At 57.2% G+C, this 20,145-nt stretch overlaps 1 protein-coding gene across 1 annotated transcript; it reads right to left on the bottom strand.

Moving 5' to 3' along the window:
* Positions 1 to 2,758: 2,758 nt before the first annotated feature.
* LAD1 (ladinin 1) lies at positions 2,759 to 12,859 on the bottom strand. The gene is made up of 10 exons (XM_066565061.1): positions 12,822 to 12,859; positions 8,948 to 9,088; positions 7,269 to 7,746; positions 6,715 to 6,849; positions 5,970 to 6,019; positions 5,149 to 5,221; positions 4,625 to 4,756; positions 4,219 to 4,308; positions 3,080 to 3,157; positions 2,759 to 2,767 (listed from the first exon to the last, which is right to left on the bottom strand). Exons 1-10 carry the CDS (start codon positions 12,857 to 12,859, stop codon positions 2,759 to 2,761), a joined length of 1,224 nt encoding a protein of 407 aa, XP_066421158.1.
* Between the last annotated feature and the right edge of the window lie 7,286 nt (positions 12,860 to 20,145).

The raw sequence follows: 20,145 nt of genomic DNA, 5'->3' as shown, positions 1-20,145 counted from the left end.
GCCAAATCTGAGCAGCCAAAGCTCCACACAATCATTTCATGGCATGGGAGAAGAGGGTTCCCAGTCTCCAAGCCTCTTCCTACATTCTCACTGCCCTCCTCCCTCAGACACCATTAGATCCCAGAGCTGAGGGAACAACAACAAGTCCGGCACTGTTAAGAGGGTACACAAAAGAGAAAGTGGCTCAAGGAAATATTTATGCATCCTCTGCACAGAAACACATAAACCTTTTCATTAAAGCTTGGAAATCTTGATTTGATAGAATTAGGAGAGCCCAGCAGACATTACAGAGATAAAGAGGAAACATTGCACTGACTACAAAAAAAATCTCCCACAATTTGCTGTGTATTAAACAATCCAGATATTCCTCATACTCCTCAAAATCGCCATATCCTTTAGCTCAGGGCTGGCTGCTCACAGCTCTGGGGCTGTGTTAATCCTCCACAGTTCTGAGTCTCTGCTTTCCTCCAGGCTGCCCAGACATGGAGCTCTCCTTTCCCACTGTGGCTCCAGGACTGGGTCATGTCCCTGCTCCAGTCCTGCTTGGCAGGGTCAGACCAGGCACAGGAGCATCCCATCCCATCCCATCCCATCCCATCCCATCCCATCCCATCCCATCCCATCCCATCCCATCCCATCCCATCCCATCCCATCCCATCCCACCCCTGGGCTGCCAGAGAGCCAGGGCCAGGCTACTCATCGGCATCACATCCCTGCTGTCACTGCAGACACAGAAATGGGATCCGGGAGATTTCCTGGGACCCAGGGCAGCCAAAACCCATCTGAACCACCTGGGCACCCACCAGGGTGGTGCAAAAGAGAAATGGTGAACACAACCCGCTGGACAGGCTGCAGATGGTTTATGCATGGGAATGCCTGCTTGGCATAAAACCCCCGGGAGAGCGACCAGGACACCCCGAGCCCGGAGCCGATCCCAGAGCTGAGCCCGGAGCCCATCCCGGAGCCCATCCCGGGGCCCAGCCCGGAGCCGATTCCCCCGAGGGGCGGGCAGGGATGCCCCGATCCCGGACCCCATCCCGAGCCCATCCCAGACCCCATCTCGAGCCCATCCCAGAGCCCATCCCGAGCCCATCCCTGGCCGATCCCCCCGAGGGGCGGGCGCCGCCCCAGCCGTACCTGAGCGCCGGAGCTGCGGGAGCGCGGGGAGCCGCGGGGTCTGGGCAAGGCTCTTTGGGCCAGGAGGCTTTAAGGGGGCTGCAGCGCCCACCCCGGGGCGGGCAGCGCCGCAGGAATGTGCCCGGCGCCCAGCGAGGAATGCAACACTTGTGAGCTGCTATTTCGGCAGCCGCGGCCCTGGCCCCCTCCGCCGCTCCCCCTTCCCCCCCAGGAGCCCATATAAGCCCAAGCTATTGTGTGGCCTCAGAGATTTGCTATTTTAAACCCTCCGGAGCGAGATACGTGAGTGCCCGAGGGGCTGACACAAGCCAGCCCAGCTGTCACCGCGGCCGGGACGCTGATAAGGCAGCGCTGTCACCAGCGCGGGAGCAGCCCCTGCCCGGCAGCTCCGGCCCGGCTCCCGCAGCCGCTGCTCCCACCGCGGGATGCTGCAGTGAGAAGGGAAGAGTCTGTTTTTAAACCCCCAGGACATATTGGATTCGGGGTTTTCCCTATTTTCCCCTTGTCGGGAGAAGGGAAGGGAACAGTTTCCAGTCCCAGACCAGCAGTAGGTGACCAGGAGTGTTTTAGAAAGAGCAACTTTTATTAGAAAACAAAAAAAGCACAGAGTCCTTTCCCAAGCCCAACAAGCAGGATCAGCTCCAGGGGCAGCAGCAGATTCCCACACTGAATTTGTCACCACAGTGGTTGTTCAAGGCACAACCCAAACCCAAAGAATGGCCCCAATCAGAGAATTTGAGCCCTTTGCCCATGGCACCCTAAAGGCACCCTAAAGGCCTCGAGAGAGCATCCCCCATCCCTGCTAGGTGGGCTCAGCAGCCACGGGAATGCAGGATCAGGGGCTGCCTAGCAAAGGGCTCAGGAGGAAAGGCAAGAGGGAAATGGGGCCCAGCCCAGGGCACTCAGCTCCATGAAATCCCCCAACAGGACTGTGGCCATGGCCAGGGCCAGCTCAGCTCCCCTGGACCACTGGATGAAGGGTCACTGCCTGCAGGGGCAGGGGATGGCAGGAACAAGGACAAGTCTCTGGTTCAGCTGTGTGTGGAGGAAACACCAGGGCCAAGTCCCCCATTCTTCCATGGGACATCTCCGAGCACTCGTGTGGCTTCATGAACCTCTGGTTGTGCCCCTGTGGCAGGGACAGCCTGGCAGGGGTGACAGCTGCCTGCCCCACCTGCCCCAGGCAGCAGGGACAGACATGGTCCATGGATGTGCAGCTGGAACTCCCTCAGCCAGGCAGGTTCTGACATCCTCCAGCTGCCAGGGAGCCCTGTGGGGGATCCCCTTTGCCAGGGCAGCTCTGGGGCACAGGCAGAGATCAGGAACAGAACAGCAAAATGTGCTGGGCAAACAAGGCAGGAGTTTGCCTTCAGCATCTGTGGGGAGCCTGCAGGCCTGGACACCCACAGGCAGGCAGTGACTGGGGACTGGGGGCACAGGGAGACTCTCCCAGGCTTCTTCCTTCCCATCCCACAAGCAGAGGACCCATGCCCTGGGCTGCACCCACACATGGCACAGGGGACTCATGGCAGTGGCTGCTGGACGGTTGGGTAGGGCTGGGCTTTGATCTTTGGTTGGAGCAAACCAGATTTTCCCAGATGGTCTGAGAGCACAGGTGGTATTACTGCAACTGCAAAAGAAAGTGGGAACCACTGAGGCTGTGCCTGAGGCTGCAACCCCACCAGCTGCAGCTGCTTTAACCAGGACAGTGGCTGTCCCCAGCTGGGGATGGGGCAGGCAGGGATCCCCTAAATCCCATGACAGGCCACTTCCCTTCTCCTCCCAGACCAGAGTCCTCCTCTCCCTTACAGATGCCTCCAGTTGTCCCCTCCTGCTGACTTCCCAAAGTCACAGGGTCCTGATTCCCCCATGTCACCTCTCCCTGTACATCCTGGCTCTGCCTCAGATGATGCACCAGGTTCCAGAGCAGCTCCATAATTACCTTGGTGTCTCCAGAGGTGTCCCCAGGCTGCTTTATCCAGACATCTCGCTTTGCCAGGCTGTTGATTCTCCGGATTTCCTGCAAACAGGAGAGTCAGAAGTGACAGGATAAAGTTTTCCCCAAGCGTCGTGTGCAGCATTGCCTTGGTCTGACTGAACCCAGACCTTGAAGCACACACTGTCCAGGTAAAACCAGCCAGCTTTGGGATCCTGCACCTGGGAGACCCTCAGAGCCAAGTGCAGCTCCAGCCACAGAAGTGGAGCAGGTGCTATTGAAGAACTGACCAAGGAGCTGCAGGCTTTCCCCAGGAGTCAGCCCAGGAGCAAACCCTTTGCTGGCACAGCTGCCTGGCACAGACATGTCTGGGCAGTGCCCATCTCCCAGCCCAGCCTGGATCCACCTTCCCTGGCTGCAGGGCTGGGCTGCAGCTGCCCCTCCTGGGCTGCCACGAGCAGTGACCAAAGCCCTCTCTGCTGTGAGCAGTGAGACCTGCCCAGGACCTGCTGAGCCCCTCCTTTCCAGGAACACCCAACAACCAAAGGCTCTCTTGTCCCTCTCCTGCACATGGCCAAGTGGTGACCTCTGAGTCCCCTTGGCCGGGCACCTGGCACCCACAGCCACGAGACCCCCTCATTTTTGGGGGGTGGTTTCAAGTGGGGGTGCAGATGACTCCAGACTCCAGACCTCTCATGCACCAGGACCTCTCCAAGCCCCTCAGAGCTGAAGGGCTGAGCACACAGCTCCTCTCCCCCTGGCCCCAGGCAGAGCTGCTCATCCAGGCAGAGGAGATGGGATGGCAGAGATGGGATCATGCTGGGGGCCAGAGTCAGGTATCCCTGCATGTCCTGGGACATGCACCCAGCTGGCTCCTCTCCCTCCTCAACCTCAAGGGCTGGAATCAGCTGTCCTGGGAATTTTGGGCTCACAGTCAGGACACAGCAACAAGGAGAGCCCTGATATTTCATTGTGGTGGTCCTGCAGCTCTGACACCTCCAAACCTGGCTAAACTGCTCCCAAACCCTTTAACAGGTTCAGCCAAGGGTTCATCCACCTTTCAACCCTGCCCCAAGGTGCAGCACCATGTCCTGTGAGCCTGCCTGCTCTCAGGGCTCTCACTTGAGGTTGACACAAGCTGCTACCTTGCCGTTTTCCTCCTTGGCAGGCTCCTGAGCTCGGCTGATCCACAGATTAATGCGGGATGTCACCGACCCTGGGATCTTCAGGCTGTCCTGTGGCACAGAGAGGGACACCAGGGTTGCAGCAGCGGCTCTCCGTGCACGAATGTAACCCGGCCCAGTCCCCAGGGCACGGGGAGCCTGAGCGGAGCTGCGGCACAGAGCCCAGCCCACACACTGGCTCCATCCCAGCTCCTCCAATTCCAGCGCTCGGCAGGAACCCACACAGCGCCGGGGCAGCCCTGGCATCAGCTCCCCCGCTCCCTGCCGCAGCCTGCCAGGCTGAGCCCGGTATCGGGAGAGGGGAGGATCTGCCCCAGAGGCGGTGCCTGCCCAGCACAGAGCGCTCAGGTCCCCGCTCCTGCCTCACCTTCCTGGGAGCCGCCGGCTCCGCCTTGCCGGGAGCGCTTCTCTCGAAGAAGTTGCGCTTGCTCGCCACCCCCTCCGAGGAGAGCAGGCGACTCTTCTGGGCAGGCACGGAGGATTTCACCCCCTCCGAGCGCTGCGAGAGAGAGGGGCGTCAGCAGGGCTGTGCTGCATCCCGGGGTGAAAAGTCCAGCTTCTGGCTCGTACCCTGAGCCCCTTGGGGTCCGGTCCCCTGCTGCCCATCACCAGCTCACAGCCTTGTGCACTGCTTCCCTCAACGGACCACAGCATCCCCAGACCCTCTCCACAGGACATCTCCTCCCTGCAGGGCCATGCAGCATCCCCAGACCCCCTCCAAGAGTCTCTGCTCCTAAAACCTTGAGGCCAATCCCTTTTCCTGCCTTTCCATCTCCTTCTTCCCCATCAGCTCTGTACTTGGTGCAGCTCAGGCCTCCCCTCCCCACTGGGCTCCAGGCCACCCCTCTCTGTCCCCCACCCCCTCCTGGCTCTGCTGAGTGCCCTCAGTACCTGCACAGCTGAGTTGTACTTTTCCAGCTTCTCCCCAATGGTGCTGTTGCTGCCTGGGACCCTCAGACTTGCACTGGGGAAGAAGAGGGAAGAGTTGAAACCAGCCCCCCCAGGATGTCCTGGGATCAGCCCATGGTCCTGGGGAGCTGCACCTGGCAGGAGAAGGCCCCATCCCACCCAGCACTCCTGCATCTGTCTGCCAGGTGCACCAAGCAGCCCAGCCCCTGCTGGTGACTGAGCTCTCTGGGTGTCACTGCCTTTCCAGGGCCACACTGAGCACCAAAATACCTCAGAGCTCCTCAGCCTGCCCTGGGTTCAGCTCTACCAGCCCTGGACTGCATCACCCCCAATGTCAGTGTGGCTCTGCATACACCTGCCCACAGAGGGGTGGAGGATCCCCTGATCTGGTCACCAAAGCCAGGTCAGGCTGCTCATGGAGCTGTTTTGATGTCCCCGTGGATGGGACCTGTGCACACCAACATGGAGCTACATGACCCCAGAGAAGTGGGGGCTTGCTGGGGGATATTGGAGCAACATGGGACAGTGGAGGATGTTCCTGCCCATGGCAGGGGTTGGAATGAGATCTGCAGGGTCCCTTGGAACCCAAACCATTCTGTGATTCCAGGATCTCATTCAGATGCAAGCTGCACTTGGACATTGTCCTGTCCCCTGCCAAGCATCGCTGCCTGCCCTCTCCACAGGGCTGGGGACCAATGTCCAGCAGATCTGAGCCAGGCCCCAGCACCTCCTCCTGCCTTGGAAAACAAAGGATGGCCATTCCTGCCCAGCAGGACCAAAGCAACACGACAAGAGGTGCTGACCTCCTTGTGAGAGGGCTTTGGCTCTCTTCTTTCTGCTTCTTGGAGATGATCTGGAAGAGACAAGGAGAGGAGATCCTGCAGTGAACTTTGGTTATCCAAGATAAGCATGGGAGACACTATCTTACTGATCTCCCCCAGGAAAGCTCCATTTGCACCCACACCAGAGCTTATCTCATATCAAAGCTCCCCAGACTATAGACACTTTATGGTGATAACAGTTTTATTCCCAGTAAAGTCTCATGGAAGTCAATCAAGTGTAGCCAGTCAGCCCTGACTCACAGCAGGGATGATCTTGACAGTTCTAGGCTTTCCCAGCCTCTCCAATCACTTCATTCCAGAGATCTCTTTTGAAATGAAATATATTCTCAGACTGTAACATGGGATGGGAGGGAGGATGGATGTTATTTTTATCCTGTGCTTTCACATACGACTGGAAAGGCTGGAAGGTGGATGGCAATTCCTGTGGCACTGGAAATTCTGAGGACAATGAGTTCCCTGTTTTCTCATACTTCCCATAAGTTTTCTGGCAAGCACGAGGTGGATGAACTGGACATGTTCATCCTCACGGAGAAGGAAAACAGGGGAAGAGGGAAGCAGGACTGCAGCGCCCAGCCCAAGGGTAAGTTTTGAGCACACTTCTGGGAACAGGTTCTGCCTACATAATCCAGAGGCCACAGCAATCCTTCCTTCCCCCCATCCTCCACTGCCTCACTGGAATCCTTTCCCCACCTGCTTCAGCTCTTACCCTGAAGGAGACGGTTCTTGGGCTGGCCCGTCGGATGGAGGTGACGTGGGTTGGAGAAGGGTCTGGCTTTTCTGCAGCTTCATCTTGGGGAGGGGACAGCTGGATTACCTGCTTTGAGGGGTTCCTGGATGGCTGCTGAGGAAAAAGGAGACCTCAGATGTATCCCTGCAGAGCCTGCAGAGAGGACTGAGGTGCAGGAGTGGAACAGTCAGGGCGGGAACTGGGTTGGAGGCCAGAGTTTGAGATCAAAACCCTCCAAACCTTTCCTGTCTTCGTTGGACTTAGAGAGTCCCCAACAGCCCTTCAGTGTCACCATGATGGCAATCAGTGGGCCTTGCTGGAGAAGGTGATCAGGACAGCACAGACCAGGGAGGGGAAGGAGGTGGTGGGACCCTGTCCACCACCTCGTGCTTTGCAGCTCTCTGAAAAACCTTCCTCAAAATCCTCCAGATCCCATTTCCCTCCTGGTACTTTTGGGCTGTGTCTTTCTCTGGTTCTCCCAGCACCCAGGACCTCTCCCCCCGAGGCCTGGTGCTCCATCCATTCCTGCTTACCTGCTGCTCTGGAGATGAGGTCACCACTTTGGTTTTCTCTTCTGTGCTGCGGTTTCCCACCCTGGTGAGGATCTTCACCTCCCGGAGCCGGCAGGTCCCCACCTCTGGTGGCTCCTTTGCCTCCTTCCTCTGCTCCCCCCGAGGAGTCTGCACTCCCTGGTCTTTGTCCTGGAGCCGTGCCCTCAGCAGCACCTTCCTCTCGGGGGCTGGCTCCACGTTCTTGTCTCGGGGCGGGTCCCCTCTGCCCCCGGCCGCCTCCTCTGCAGCCCAGCTGCTCTCCTGCCTCCCGCGGGGCTGTGCCTCTGTGTCCGGGCAGCTCTCTGCCACCCCTGCCTCCTTCTGCTCCTTCTCCTGCCTCAGCTTTTCAGACACGGCCGGGAGGCACCTCGTTCTTCTCCCTTCTTGTGTCTTCAGCACCTCTGAGAGCTTTCGCTCCTCCCCGTCCTCCGGAGACTGCGGCTTCACCAGGGATGAAGGTCTAGGGACAGGGACAACATGGGATGACAACCTCAGCATTTGGGGCTAGAGGGGTGCATTTCATGCTGCAAGTAAGGCAAAAGGCTCTGGAGAGGGACATAAAAATCCCACAAACATCCTGGAGTCCTCCTTGCAGACCAGGCTTGCAGCCACTCTCATCCCCATCACCCCAGCTCAGCTGTCTGAGAAAAAGTTTGGATTAAAATTATTTTTTTTCCTTTCTGTCGTAGAGATGAAGCATTTCTGCAGCCTCATTCCAGGACACCAGGACCCACCAAGTCCTGTGCCAAGGAGATCCAGGCTCAGGGCAGTCTGGGTCTGCTGCTGATTAAGAAGGGTGGCTGTGACTCTTCACTGGACCAGGAAAAATCCCACCAACTTAAAGTGGGAAGTGTTGGTTGGAAGCCAATCTGCTCTGGCAGGTCCACCCACAGTGAAAAGCTGTTTCCCCTCCTTCCCCCAGGCAAACAGGCACAAGGACTGGGAAGGGACAGGAGGACACCTGGCAGGCTGTGTCTGCACACTGGGGAGGAGATGGGATAACATCTGCCCTCCTCCTGAATTGTAATCACCACATGGCCAGCCTGTGTCAGCACCAGAGAAGAAGAACTTGTCCTTCCCAGCTGGTTCATTTTAGTCATGCCCAGCTCCTCTCCACCCCTTATCCAGGCCGAGAGTCCCAACTCCATCCTGTCTGAAACACAGGAACACCTCTGGAGTGGGAGCTTCACTGTGGACACAAACTACCTAAATACTGGACACTCCCAGGACCAATTTAGAGAGTAGGTCAGGTTGTGTAAGGGCAGCCTGGTCCCAGAGTACCTCCAAACCCCAGCTCCCTGCAGCCAGGGACTTTGGCAGCACCAGTGGAAAGGCCTTGGCTCAGATCCCCATTTCAGCAAAGGTGCCACAGCGTCACTGTGAGGTCCAGAGGGGCAGCACGGCCAGCCAGGCTCTGCCTGCTCTGCTCTCCTGCCCTGCAGAGCTGGGCACCCCTTACCTGTTGCAGATCCACCTGCAGCACCACCCTGAGCCTGGCCCTGGCACCAGCCCTCCCCCACTCCTGCCCCTGTGCCATGGGGAGCCCACCCGAGGTGTCCCCCTCGTGCCCATCCCTCCTCCCCAGGGCTGTGAGCTCTGCCCACAGCTCAGCCAGGGCCCGGTGTCAGGAGCCAGGCCAATGCCAGCAGGACCCCACAGACCTGCTGGAAGCTGGGCTGGTGTCCTTGGCAGCGCTGGCAGGTTCCTCCTCCGTGGAGGTGGATGACAGCAGGTTCCGGTGCCTTCGCCGGCGCTCTCTTTGCTGCTCTTCCTCATCCTCCAGGGTCCTCTGCCTGGCCAGGCTGTTTGGGAGGAAACATAAGGACATGGGGGGGCTGTGTCCTGCATGGGCACCCTGAAGCCCTGGTGCCAGACAAGAAAGGAACTGCTACACCCTGGGTAAGGCCAAGGGCTGGCAGAAGTCACCTTGCTGGAGGAGAGCAAGGCCAGCACAAGCCAAGCACCCCAAAGGGCTCTCACTCCACCCAGCTGATGCAGGCCCTTCCCAAAGCAAGCACTTGACTTCCCAACTCCCATTTTCTCTTGCTGGAGGGAGCACTCATTTCAAAGGAATCCCTATATTAAGCAAACCTTGCAGGGGAAGGATATTGAACCTGTAACTCAGCCAGACCAGGACCATTGAGCTACCACACAGACCTCAACCACACAAACTGGAAGGGTAACCACTATGGCACAAGATTTTAGGCCAAAACCAAGATGTGGTGATGGTAATTTAGTTTTTATAGAGCAAAAACCCTCAGATCAGAGTATCAGAGGCTGAAGGCAACTGCTGAGAAGCTCTGCCTGGGGATGGGGCTGGCAGGGCTCCTCTTCACCCCCTGCATGTGCCTGGACTGGGAATTGTTTATGATCACAGACTGAGACAAAAAGATGAAGTTTGGAATCATCTTTGAGCATTTTATTTTGCATAAGCCAAATGCGGGTTGGGTTTTATTACTTTTGGTTTTTGTTTTGCTTTGTTTTAATAAAATAGCACTTGGAATAAAAAGTTGTCCAGAAAACACCAGCTCTGCCATCCTTTCTCTGTGCCAAAGCTGCCCACCCTCTGTGCTGGTGCATGAAATGTGCTGGAAAATATTTTTATTGGCTGATGGAGCTTTTCAGAGCCTGGTTCTTCTCCCCCAACACGAGCCCTCAATCAGCCACAAACACTGCAGGGCACCCCAGCAGAGCCTCCCTGCCAGGGTCCGTGCCAGGACCTCACCCCAGCTCAGCCTTTGCCACGAATTTGACTTTTAGCGAAAGTCAGAGGGGCAGGGCCGCATTACGAGCGGGGACTTGCGGCTGGTTCCGAGTTACTGAGTAATCCCAGCCGGTCATAAATTAAACCGCTTTACCCCCCGCGAGTGCTCGCGGCTTCTGCTCCTCCTGCTCGGGGCGGGCGGGAGCGCGGCGGGGCCAGCGGAGCGCGAAGGGGGCGAGGACAGGGCTGGGGACAGGGCAGGATAGGGCTGGGGACAGGGCTGGAGACAGGGCTGGGGACAGGGCAGGATAGGGCTGGGGACAGGGCAGGATAGGGCTGGGGACAGGGCTGGAGACAGGGCTGGGGACAGGGCTGGGGACAGGGGTGGGGACAGGGCAGGACAGGGCTGGGGACAAGGCAGGATAGGGCTGGGGACAGGGCAGGATAGGGCTGGGGACAGGGCTGGGGACAGGGGTGGGGACAGGGCTGGGGACAGGGCAGGATAGGGCTGGGGACAGGGCTGGGGACAGGGCTGGGGACAGGGCAGGATAGGGCTGGGGACAGGGCAGGACAGGGCTGGGGACAGGGCAGGATAGGGCTGGGGACAGGGCTGGGGACAGGGCTGGGGACAGGAAGGGGACAGGGCAGGGGACAGGGCTGGGGACAGGGCAGGGGACAGGGCTGGGGACAGGGCAGGACAGGGCTGGGGACAGGGCTGGGGACAAGGCTGGGGACAGGGCAAGACAGGGCTGGGGACAGGGCAGGACAGGGCTGGGGACAGGGCTGGGGACAGGGCATGGCTGGGCTGGGGACAGGGCTGGAGACAAGGCTGGGGACAAGGCTGGGGACAAGGCTGGGGACAGGGCTGGGGACAGGGCTGGGGACAGGGCATGGCTGGTCTGGGGACAGGGCTGGGGACAAGGCTGGGGACAAGGCAGTGCTGTGCTGGGGACAGGGCTGGGCCGGGCCGGTGACAGGACTGTGTGGGCTGGGGACAGGGCTGTGCTGGGGACAGGGCTGCCCTGCCCTGCCCTGCCCTGCCCTTCCCTGCGCTGGCCCCGCAGCCGAACAGCCCCCACAGCAATCGGCCCCGGGCTGGGGAGCTCCGGGCGGGCTCCGATGCCCGCTCGGCACCGGGACGGACGGGGCTGGCGAAGGCTGGAGGTGCCCAGGGAGCATCCCCGGCTGGGACAGCCCGGCCGTGTTCTCACAGCCCCGGCGCTCCCGGGCACATCCCAGCAGGCAGATTCCCGGGGAGGGGACACAGATCCCGGGGCCTCTGCACTCCTGTCCCTCAAGCAGTGACAGCACGGAGCACTAATGCCGAGCTAAATCCTCACAACAACCGGGTACTTCTTTGATTTTACACAGCCTCCTTCAAAGTGAAAATGGGATTTTCCTGCCTTGAATTACCATGGTTCCTTCTGAGGCAGCACAAGACCTGGCACTATCCACAGGCAGCTCCTCATTATTTGTAATTAAGTGATCCACCCATCAGGCTACGGATCTGCTCTGCCAATCTTTCTCTCCTCTTTTCAAAGACGGATTTATTTTTCACCGTCTTACCTTTTTTAGCTGAAAGAGATGAGTAAAAAACTTTGGCAACTCTCCCTGCCTTGTCCTTTCCTGCCCTGTCAATGATTAGCGCAGAGATTTCTGACATTTCTGCTGTTTCAGTGCTGCCTCATCTCAGGAGAGCTCAGGAAATGCCTTCTGGGGCTCTGAAGCACATGGGGTGCAGGACCCAGCTGGGCTGGTGTTGGGGCAGGTCGGGCTCAGGGGAGATGGATCAGGACAGGGCTGGAGTGGCCTCTGGATCTGTCCCACCCACACCAGAGGCAGCTGAGAGCTGGTGGCCTCTGAGCAGTGGGGTCTCAACTAAAATAAGGAAGTTTTTCACAGTGAGAGTGGGGAGGCCCTGGCACTCAGGGCACTCACAGCAGCTGTGGCTGCCTCTGGATCCCTGGCAGTGTCCAAGGCCAGGCTGGACAGGGCTTGGAGCACCCTGGGACAGTGGAAGGTGGGACTGGATGAGCTTTAAGGTCCTTCTCACCCAAACCAGTCTGGGATTCTATGGACTCCCCTTTCTTACACCTGGTACTGAGGTTTGCAATTAAGTCTCGGAGCCATAACATCCATTTGGGCCAGGGTTCCTACTCTGATTGTGCACAGGGTGGCTCTGTTTGAGTTTCCATCCCTGCTCCTGTGAAGCCCAGGCTGCCCTGGGGTCTGCAGGGGGTCAGGGCTGATCCCACCTCACTCCAGCCTCATGTGAGAGCCTGACCCAGCCCAGGGTGCCCAGGAGCCTGCCCTGCTCTGGAGCACTCTTTGGGAAGCCGATTGCAGGGATTGCTCAGGGATTGCTCAGTCAGTGCCGCTGATTCAGGGCTGGCTCAGCACAGGAGGGGCTGCAGGCAGAGCAGGACACACACCCAGGGGCTGCATGGGCAGGGGGGGACAGGAAACGTCCCCAGCCAGCTCAGAGCAAGGCTGGAGGCACAGCCCAGATAGTCTGTTCCCCAAAGAAAGGCAAATCAGACCCAAAATGTATCCAGCATGGCGTGAGAATGCTTATCCAGGTAATTCTCCTGTGCCTGGCCCAGCTTCCCTAGGCAGCAGAAACAAAAACGCCTCTGATCTTGCCCAGCCACAAGAAACTCCAGCAGTGCTGAGCTCTCCGTGGGACTGGCATTCACCTCTGCAAACAGCAAACACTCCCAGGGCAGCTGCCCCCTCCTCCCATCCTCCCCAAGCCCCTTGGCCACCAGAAGCCCTCCCTCACCTCTCCCTGCCCTGCTGGAAAGGGTTAAGCATTAATCCCCAGCACTTACCTGGAGAGATCGGACCAGTTCCTCCTGCTGAAGGACATTGCTGCGAGCCGGGAGTTCAGAGATCCCCCAGAAGCTGAGCGGGCATCCAGGCCAAGGGAGCCGCGGGATCAGCGCTGCCCGGAGACTCTGCTCCCCGAGAAGGGAGGGAGGAGGGAGGAACTCCCTGCAAGGTTATTTCCCTGTGCACCTTCACCCTGCCTGCCTCCCGCTCCCACCAGCTGCATCACATGGTTCCTTATCTACCTGACACAGGCAGGGCTGTGATTTGTGTGCCAGCGGCCGAGAGCCGCCCTGCCCAGCAGTGCCACGCACAAGCAGAGCCCTCCTCGCTGCCAGGCCCGGGACCCGCGGCTCGGGCCATCCACGGCTCCAGGGTTTCGGAGACAACTCCCTGCAGAGAACCTGTTCTACCAGCCACAATCCGCCAGTCAACAACTGCTGCAGCCCGCGGAGGAGGCGAATTACCCCGGGCCGAGTGGGAGGAGGTTGGCTCCCGGGGATCCAAAACAGTCATTAAAGCACCTCTGGCTGGGCACGGTGCAGCCTTTCCACAGAGCTTGGGAGGGTCCCTGCTCCTTCCAACCCTTTCTAGATGTCTCAAATGGAGCTGCCAAGGTCTTCTCATTCTTGGGCTTTGCTGCAGCAGTGAGCACTCACAGTCTCAGAGGGGCCTGGGGCATGGGGGGAATCCAATTTTTGTGTGCTGGAGCCCTGTGCCAGAGAGGACCTGTGTGCCCAGGTTCATCCCTCACCCAGACACAGCCCATCAATCCCATCCCCCGTCTGGCTGTGCCCCAGACCCCCACCCTTACACAGAGCAGCCCCTCCAGCCAAGGGCGGGTGTGAAGCCACGGGGTCACTGCCTTTGGGGAGGAATGAGGGTTGTCTTAAGGGAGGATGGGGGGCCCAGGCACAGCAGAGCCAGGCCCCAGCCTGGATTTTCCCACAGCATGGCCATGACCCCACTGCTCGGGCTGCCAGGCACTATTCCCTGCAGGAAATGTCATCCAGGACCCCTTGAGTACAACCTCTGCTCCCAGTGAGATCCATCCCTGCACCAGCCCGAGGAACTGGTTGTGAGGCTGGGCTGGCCCTGCATGCCTCCAGCCCACAGGGGTGTGCCATGACCTGAGCAATGATTTTAATCAAAGGCTCCTGATTAAAATCCCATTTCTAGGAGATAGCCCTGTCAAACGAGCCGCCCGCTCCAAGCAGGGCTCACTCTCTGCTCTTCTTTCTTCTCGCAGTAATCACTCGTCTTTCAAGTGTTTTCATATATACAGAGAATTCAGTTAGTTGTGGCATAAGGGAAAAAAATTACTTAAATAACCTTGCAAGCATCCTGCTAATTGCTGACAGACTATATATAGCAGTCCAGCATCAGCAGCTCCTCTAGAGCAATAAAAACTCTGTGATTAATGCGCGGCGAGCATGGCGCTCACAAAACTCATTGCCAAAGGATAGCACTGGAGCACAGGACTTAGCGGGGTTTTCCAAAGGATTAGACTGAACGTGGCGGTGAAAGAACACCCCCAGCTAGGATCTACACAGCAAAGGAATATAAAACCTCCCAGTCTGCAATTCCTCTGGTTATTAAGTTGAAGAAATTCTAGATGGGCATTTAGTGCCTGGGGATTAGTCAGAGGATGAGCCTGGCTGACACTCGCCCCCTTGCTGACACTTGCCCCTTCCTGGGGCTTTATTTGCAGCTCAGAAACCTTTGGAGGTGAACAGAGTTTCCTCTTTATTCAAGTTCCCTCAGAGGCTTTCTTCTCCATGGGTTTGCTCTGTTTCCCTCAAACCCATGAAAATGGTCAGAGGAGAAAATCTCCTTCAGCAAGAAGTTCCCAAGGCCCATTCCCCAGTGCTGGGAATCTGGAAATTCCTCAGATTCCCCGGTGCTGGGAATCTCCTCCTTTATCTTGGATGGGTCCTGCTGGGCTGCACAGCAGCACAGAGCATTGACCTCTCATGCCTGGAGATCTTTGCTGTCATGGAGCTCCTGTTCTCCCTGATGTTCCTCACATCCTTTCATGTCCACCAGAACCCCAAAATTTCACTCCCAAGGAGGTAAAGCCAAGGTCCAGAGCCCCTCATCTCATAGATGAAGTCGTGCTGGATTTTTCCCCTGTGAGTCACTTCATACCCCTCTAAACCTCCTTTGCCATTTTATCCCCAAACTCCAAGTGCTGCCAGATCTTTGTGAATGTCTGCATCACCAGTCTTCCCCTCTGCTGTGACAAAATTGCAGGAGTTATCAGCAGTTTGTTATCTCACTACTGTTTCCTCTCTGCTGGTTGATTATTTAGCTCTGTTTGGACTTTCCCTCTGAGCTGTGCTCGACCTAAAGGTCTTTGCTTCTAGAATCCCAGGAAAATGCTTGTGTCCCAGGTCACCCTTATCCATAGGCTGATTGATGCCTTCAGCAAACAACAGTCACTTTGTCAGACCGGATTTCCCTTAGCAAAGTTATTTAGGCCACCCTGAGCTCATCCTCAAAGCACAGCCCAAGCGGCAGGTCCCAGAGCTGAGGGTGATGAAATCAGGCAGAGGGATGACTCTGTGAGGGAAGGGATGCCCAGAGAACCAATCTGGTGTTTATCCAGACCCACTCCATTCCCCAGGCTGTCCCATCTGCTGTTCCAGACCCACAGCCCCCAGGGGAAGGCTCTGTGCTGATGGCCGAGGGAGCAGAGCTGCAGGATGTGCCCTGAGCAGAGAAGCTCCAGGGCCAAACCCTTCTCCCCTGCTCTACCCAGGGAAGCTGCACCTGCCCGAGGAGGAGCCCAGAGCTTTCCCTGGTGTGATCAGCAGAACTCATTAATACCCTCTAAGGAGCTAGACCAGTTTCAAGAGGGCTGTTTTTTCCCTTGGGAACAGTGTTCTGTGTCTCATCACAGTGCAGAGCCTGTTTCTTTGGCTACAGGGTGGTGGAGAGCTCCCAGTTTGCACAACTGTGTGTAATTATGGCATTCCTCAGCTTCTCCTGGGGCCCAGCTCTGAACCCTGCACCTCCATCCCTTATGCTGTGCTGGTCCCTCAGCCTCAGCCACAGCTCAGCTCCTCTCTCTCTCCTGTGGCTCATCCCTGCTGCTCTGCCATGGTGGAGCAGCATTTTCTTCCCAGGCTTTTCTCCTGAGCTGGGGCATGGGGCTCCTTGGCCAGGAAAAGGGGCTTTCACTCCTGCTTGGCTCCATCCCACCACAGCTTCCAGAGGTCCCACCAGCATTTAAAAGCTCTGGGAGGAGCTGGAGGTCTCCCTCCATCCCTGGGATGGTGCTCTGCAGGCCCTGGAATGGTCCAGGGCTCTCCTTCCCCCTGAAATGTATTCAACTTTTGGAGAGATGTGTGTGATGGTACAGAGAGAGCTCAGTGAAGGGTCTGGAATTGGTGCTTGCTCAGAAACTGAACCATGGCCTTTTCTAGGACAGGAAATATTCCTAGGAAAGGAATTATCCACTGTCTGAACTGCCTTGCACCAGCTACCAGCGGCTTATTTTCCTTTAGAATTTAGCTTTTTATTTAAAAATTAAAGACAAATCTTGCTTCAGAAATTCCACCATGGTGCCTCATTGTCCTTCAGGTTCCCTTTCCATTCCCTGCAGATTGGCCTCCTCATCAGATGCCATCCCTGTGACACTCCAGATCTAACAATGGCAAACGAGGGGCATCCCCCAAAAGTGACATCAGTGCAAACCTCTCAGGTGCTGCACAGAACAGGCCTGGCTCACAGCCAGCAGCTCTGTGACAGCTGCACCCCCCCAGCACAGGCAGTGGCAGAACCCCAGGGTGCCTGGGGTGGAAGGGACCTCTGGGGACCAGGCAGGGTCACCTGGAGCAGGGGACACAGGGATGTATCCAGGTGGGTCTGGGATGGCTCCAGAGAGGGACACTCCAGGCCCTCCTTGGGCAGCTGTTCCAGGGCTCTGCACCCCCCAAGGAGTGAAGTTCTTCCTCATGCTGAGGTTGAATTTCTTGTTTGTGTTTGTGGCCATTGCCCCTTGCTTATCCTGTCCCTGGGCACCTCTGAGTTGGTTGTGATTCCTGAGGAGCCCCTGAGCAGTGAGGGACAGGGCTCAGGCCCAGCAAGGGCAGCTGGACAAGAGGGATGTGCCCTGCTCACCCTGAACCCTGCTCCTCCCTGGAGCTGCAGCACCTGGAGGGCTCCAGGAGGGGAAAATTCCTTCTTGGTTTTTACCACAGGGGACACACAGGACCAGGGGGTTGTGCCATGGCCCTGCCATGGGTCTGACCCTGCACCCAGAGCCCTCAGGGGTCCCAGGGTGGTGTTTCAGCCTCACCTCAGGGACTGCAGCCTGTCCCAGCCCTGTGCAGGGCAAGATCTGCAGCCACCTGCAGAGGCCATGGAATAAACTTCATTCCCATCCCATCACCACTGACCTTTCTCCCATCCTCCCTTTGCAGCACCAGCCTCCAGCTGAGCTGCAAATATTCAGGGAAATATTTGGGCACAGTTCAGGTGTCTCTGAGTGTGACTGGTCAGCAAGGAGATCACACAACCCCTGTGTGACTTGGAAGGGACCACATTACAACCAACAAGGAGGGATGTTTTTGGAAGTCCATACTGTCGTGATTATATTTTTTCCTTCTGTCCAATTTAATTTGAAATTAGTGTAATTTTAGGATTCTAGTGCCTTGCTTTTATTTCTTTCAGTCTAGGCTGCAGTGGAGAAAAGTGCAGGACAGTGGGGACTGGGCTCTGCTCAGCTCAAGGAGACAGGGCTGACTTCCAGTTCCTCTGGAAAGAGACACCAGTGACTCCTCCAGCATCAGTCTCTCTCCCTGAGAACAGCCTTGTGAACTCCCCCATTTGGGCTGAATTTTCAGTAAAAAATGTACTGGAGAGTTCCTTTCTAATCAGCGAGCAGAAACTGAGGTTGTTGTCACCTGGGAGGGAAAAACCATGGCACTGCAGAGCTGTGGCTGAGGGAAGGCAGCTGCACCTTCCCCTGGGTGGAAGGCTCAGCCTTCCCTTTGCCATGGGAGCACTGGGACCCAGCTGGCCCAGGGCCACAGGGGCAGCTTCAGGGCAGAGATGGAGAGGAAGACTTGGATCAGTCCCTGATCCAGCCAGGAGAGCCCAGAGCTGACTGTCCCATCTTCCCCTGGAGATTCAGTCCCACTAAAACAGCTTTTTTTTGTGTTCCTAGTAGAACTGCAATCTGTAGAACTTTGTTTTCCCATGGCAGCCAGTGTGGTTTTCCACCAGAGAGGGATGAAAATGGGACTCAGTGACTGGGGAGCATTATACCTTGAAAAAGTAGGGAATCTTGTAGAGAGAAAAGTTTTGGGGTGGGGTTTTCTCTCTCCACTCAATCTAAACACAAGGTAGCCTCATGAAGCCATCTGTAGCCCATGACAGGGGAATGTGGGCCCTGGGACCTTGCTGAGCACACCTGGCTGCCTTTGGGGCTGCAGATTCTCCCTGGGAGCCCCTGGGTTTGTCTCTGCAGCAGTTTTGGGTGAGCAGGATCTGAGGGCAGGCTGGGCACAGGGACAGGGACAGGAACAGGGATAGCCTGAGTGCCCAGCACTGACCAGGGCCTGCTGCACAGCACCCAGCACCCCTGTGGCCTTTCATCTCCCTTCCATCCCTCCCCAACCCCACAAATTCCACCCCTGTTTTTTAATTACTAAATTAGCATAATTGTACTAAGCTCAGAGAACTGTACTCAGCCCCTGCTGTGCCGTTTTCTGCTTCTGTTCCAGCTCTGAAGAAGGCTTTGTTTCCATGAAACTTCTCTTGCATTTTCCAGCTCTACCAGTTGGTCAGGTCACAGTTATTAACTCTCCCTGCACATCTTTCTTCCTCTGCCAGGACCTGTGTGAGTTCCCTCTGGGGATTCCTGGAGACATCCCAGGATCTCAGACCTCGGCACTGCTCCTGCCTGGGCCCTGAGCTTGGAGGGGAGAGCTGCAATCCAAAACCTTCTGCCTTCAGAGTGGGCACCATGGCAGACCCTGGGTCTCACCACGCACCCCTGGGAGCTCAGCCACCCGTGCTGGCCATGACAGAGACAATTCCCAGGGCTGGGCCTGCCTGGAACCTGTCCTGGGGTGCCTGTGATGAGGACAGAGGAGCCCTGGCACCCTGCTAGGCTGCAGCTGCTTGGCCAAATTAAGCTTGAAAAGATAAAAAAATGGGTGGCAAAGGCTCTGTGTGCCATGCAACTGCTCCAGTCCTGCAGGGGATGCTGAGGGGGTGAAGGGCCAGGAGGAAGGACAAGGACTGAGCATCCCAAAGCCTGAGCCAAAGGAGCAGATTTTCCAGTGGCAGCTTCCTCTGCTCCAGTCCTGATTTGGGGAAGAGTTTGCATATGAGTTTTGAATCTTCCCTGAAGGAGCTGCAGGGTGCTGTGACAGCCTTGAGTGCTGGTGGCAGGGATAGAGAGGTGTCCCCAGTAGTGTCCCCCCTCACCCTCTGTGCCCAGGGACAGTGAGCAGAGTGGCTCAGGATCCCTGAATTGGCCAAAGGAAGGGATGGGATGCCAGAGGAATTCAGCTGTCCTGGAGACAAACCCAAACCCACCTCCCAAAGCCTCTCCCTCACTCTCTGCCAGCCATGATCTGCTGTGGAAGTCCTGCAGGAGCCATCTGCATGGGGCCATCCTCTCCCATCCCCTGCTTTGGAAATGCAGTGTTTTCCTGGGAAAGTTGATCTCTCTGGAGCCCACACACTGTTTGATGCTGTTCCCTTCCAGCCCTGTCTGGGACCTGCCCTTTGCTCTCAGTTTATTGCATTTTCTGTGCTTTACAGGCTCACTCCAAAGGGATGGGGAGTGCTGCAACACACCCTGGTGTGGTGTGGGCTTGAATCTGGGGATGCTGCAATTCTCTGGATAGCCTGGGAACACAGACAAGGCACTGCTGTAACTACCAAGAGCAGCTCTGCATGTGGGCTGAACATCTCCTGCAGTGCCCCCAGCCAGGACACCCCAGAAGTTTGAATTCTCACAAATTCGCCCCTCCAGCCCTGCTCCAGAATGAGCTGGCACAGTCCCAGCTGCTTTCACTGACCAGCTGCAGTCTGGGGGGCTGTGACACAGAAATGGTTGGGCTGGGGGGAAGCACAGGATGGTTGGCTTGAAATATGGATTCATCTCTGGAATTAAACCTTGAAATGCCCCAACTGCCACAGCTGCAGTGCTTGTGGTGGGCAGCTGGTGGGGAGCTGGTGTCTGGAGCTCTGAAGGCTTTTCCAGAAGCAGAGGAGTGGGGATGGAGAACAGGCAGCTCTATTCCCCCAGGCAGGTGCTTGGGGAGCTCTGCAGAGCGGGGCCAGGGGGCTCAGCAGAGCTGTGGA

Source organism: Molothrus aeneus, chromosome 24, assembly GCF_037042795.1.
Source record: "Molothrus aeneus isolate 106 chromosome 24, BPBGC_Maene_1.0, whole genome shotgun sequence".
Taxonomy (NCBI): Eukaryota; Metazoa; Chordata; class Aves; order Passeriformes; family Icteridae; genus Molothrus; species Molothrus aeneus.
The sequence above is the reverse complement of the archived record's forward strand: the minus strand, read 5'-3'. Positions and strand labels throughout refer to the sequence as shown.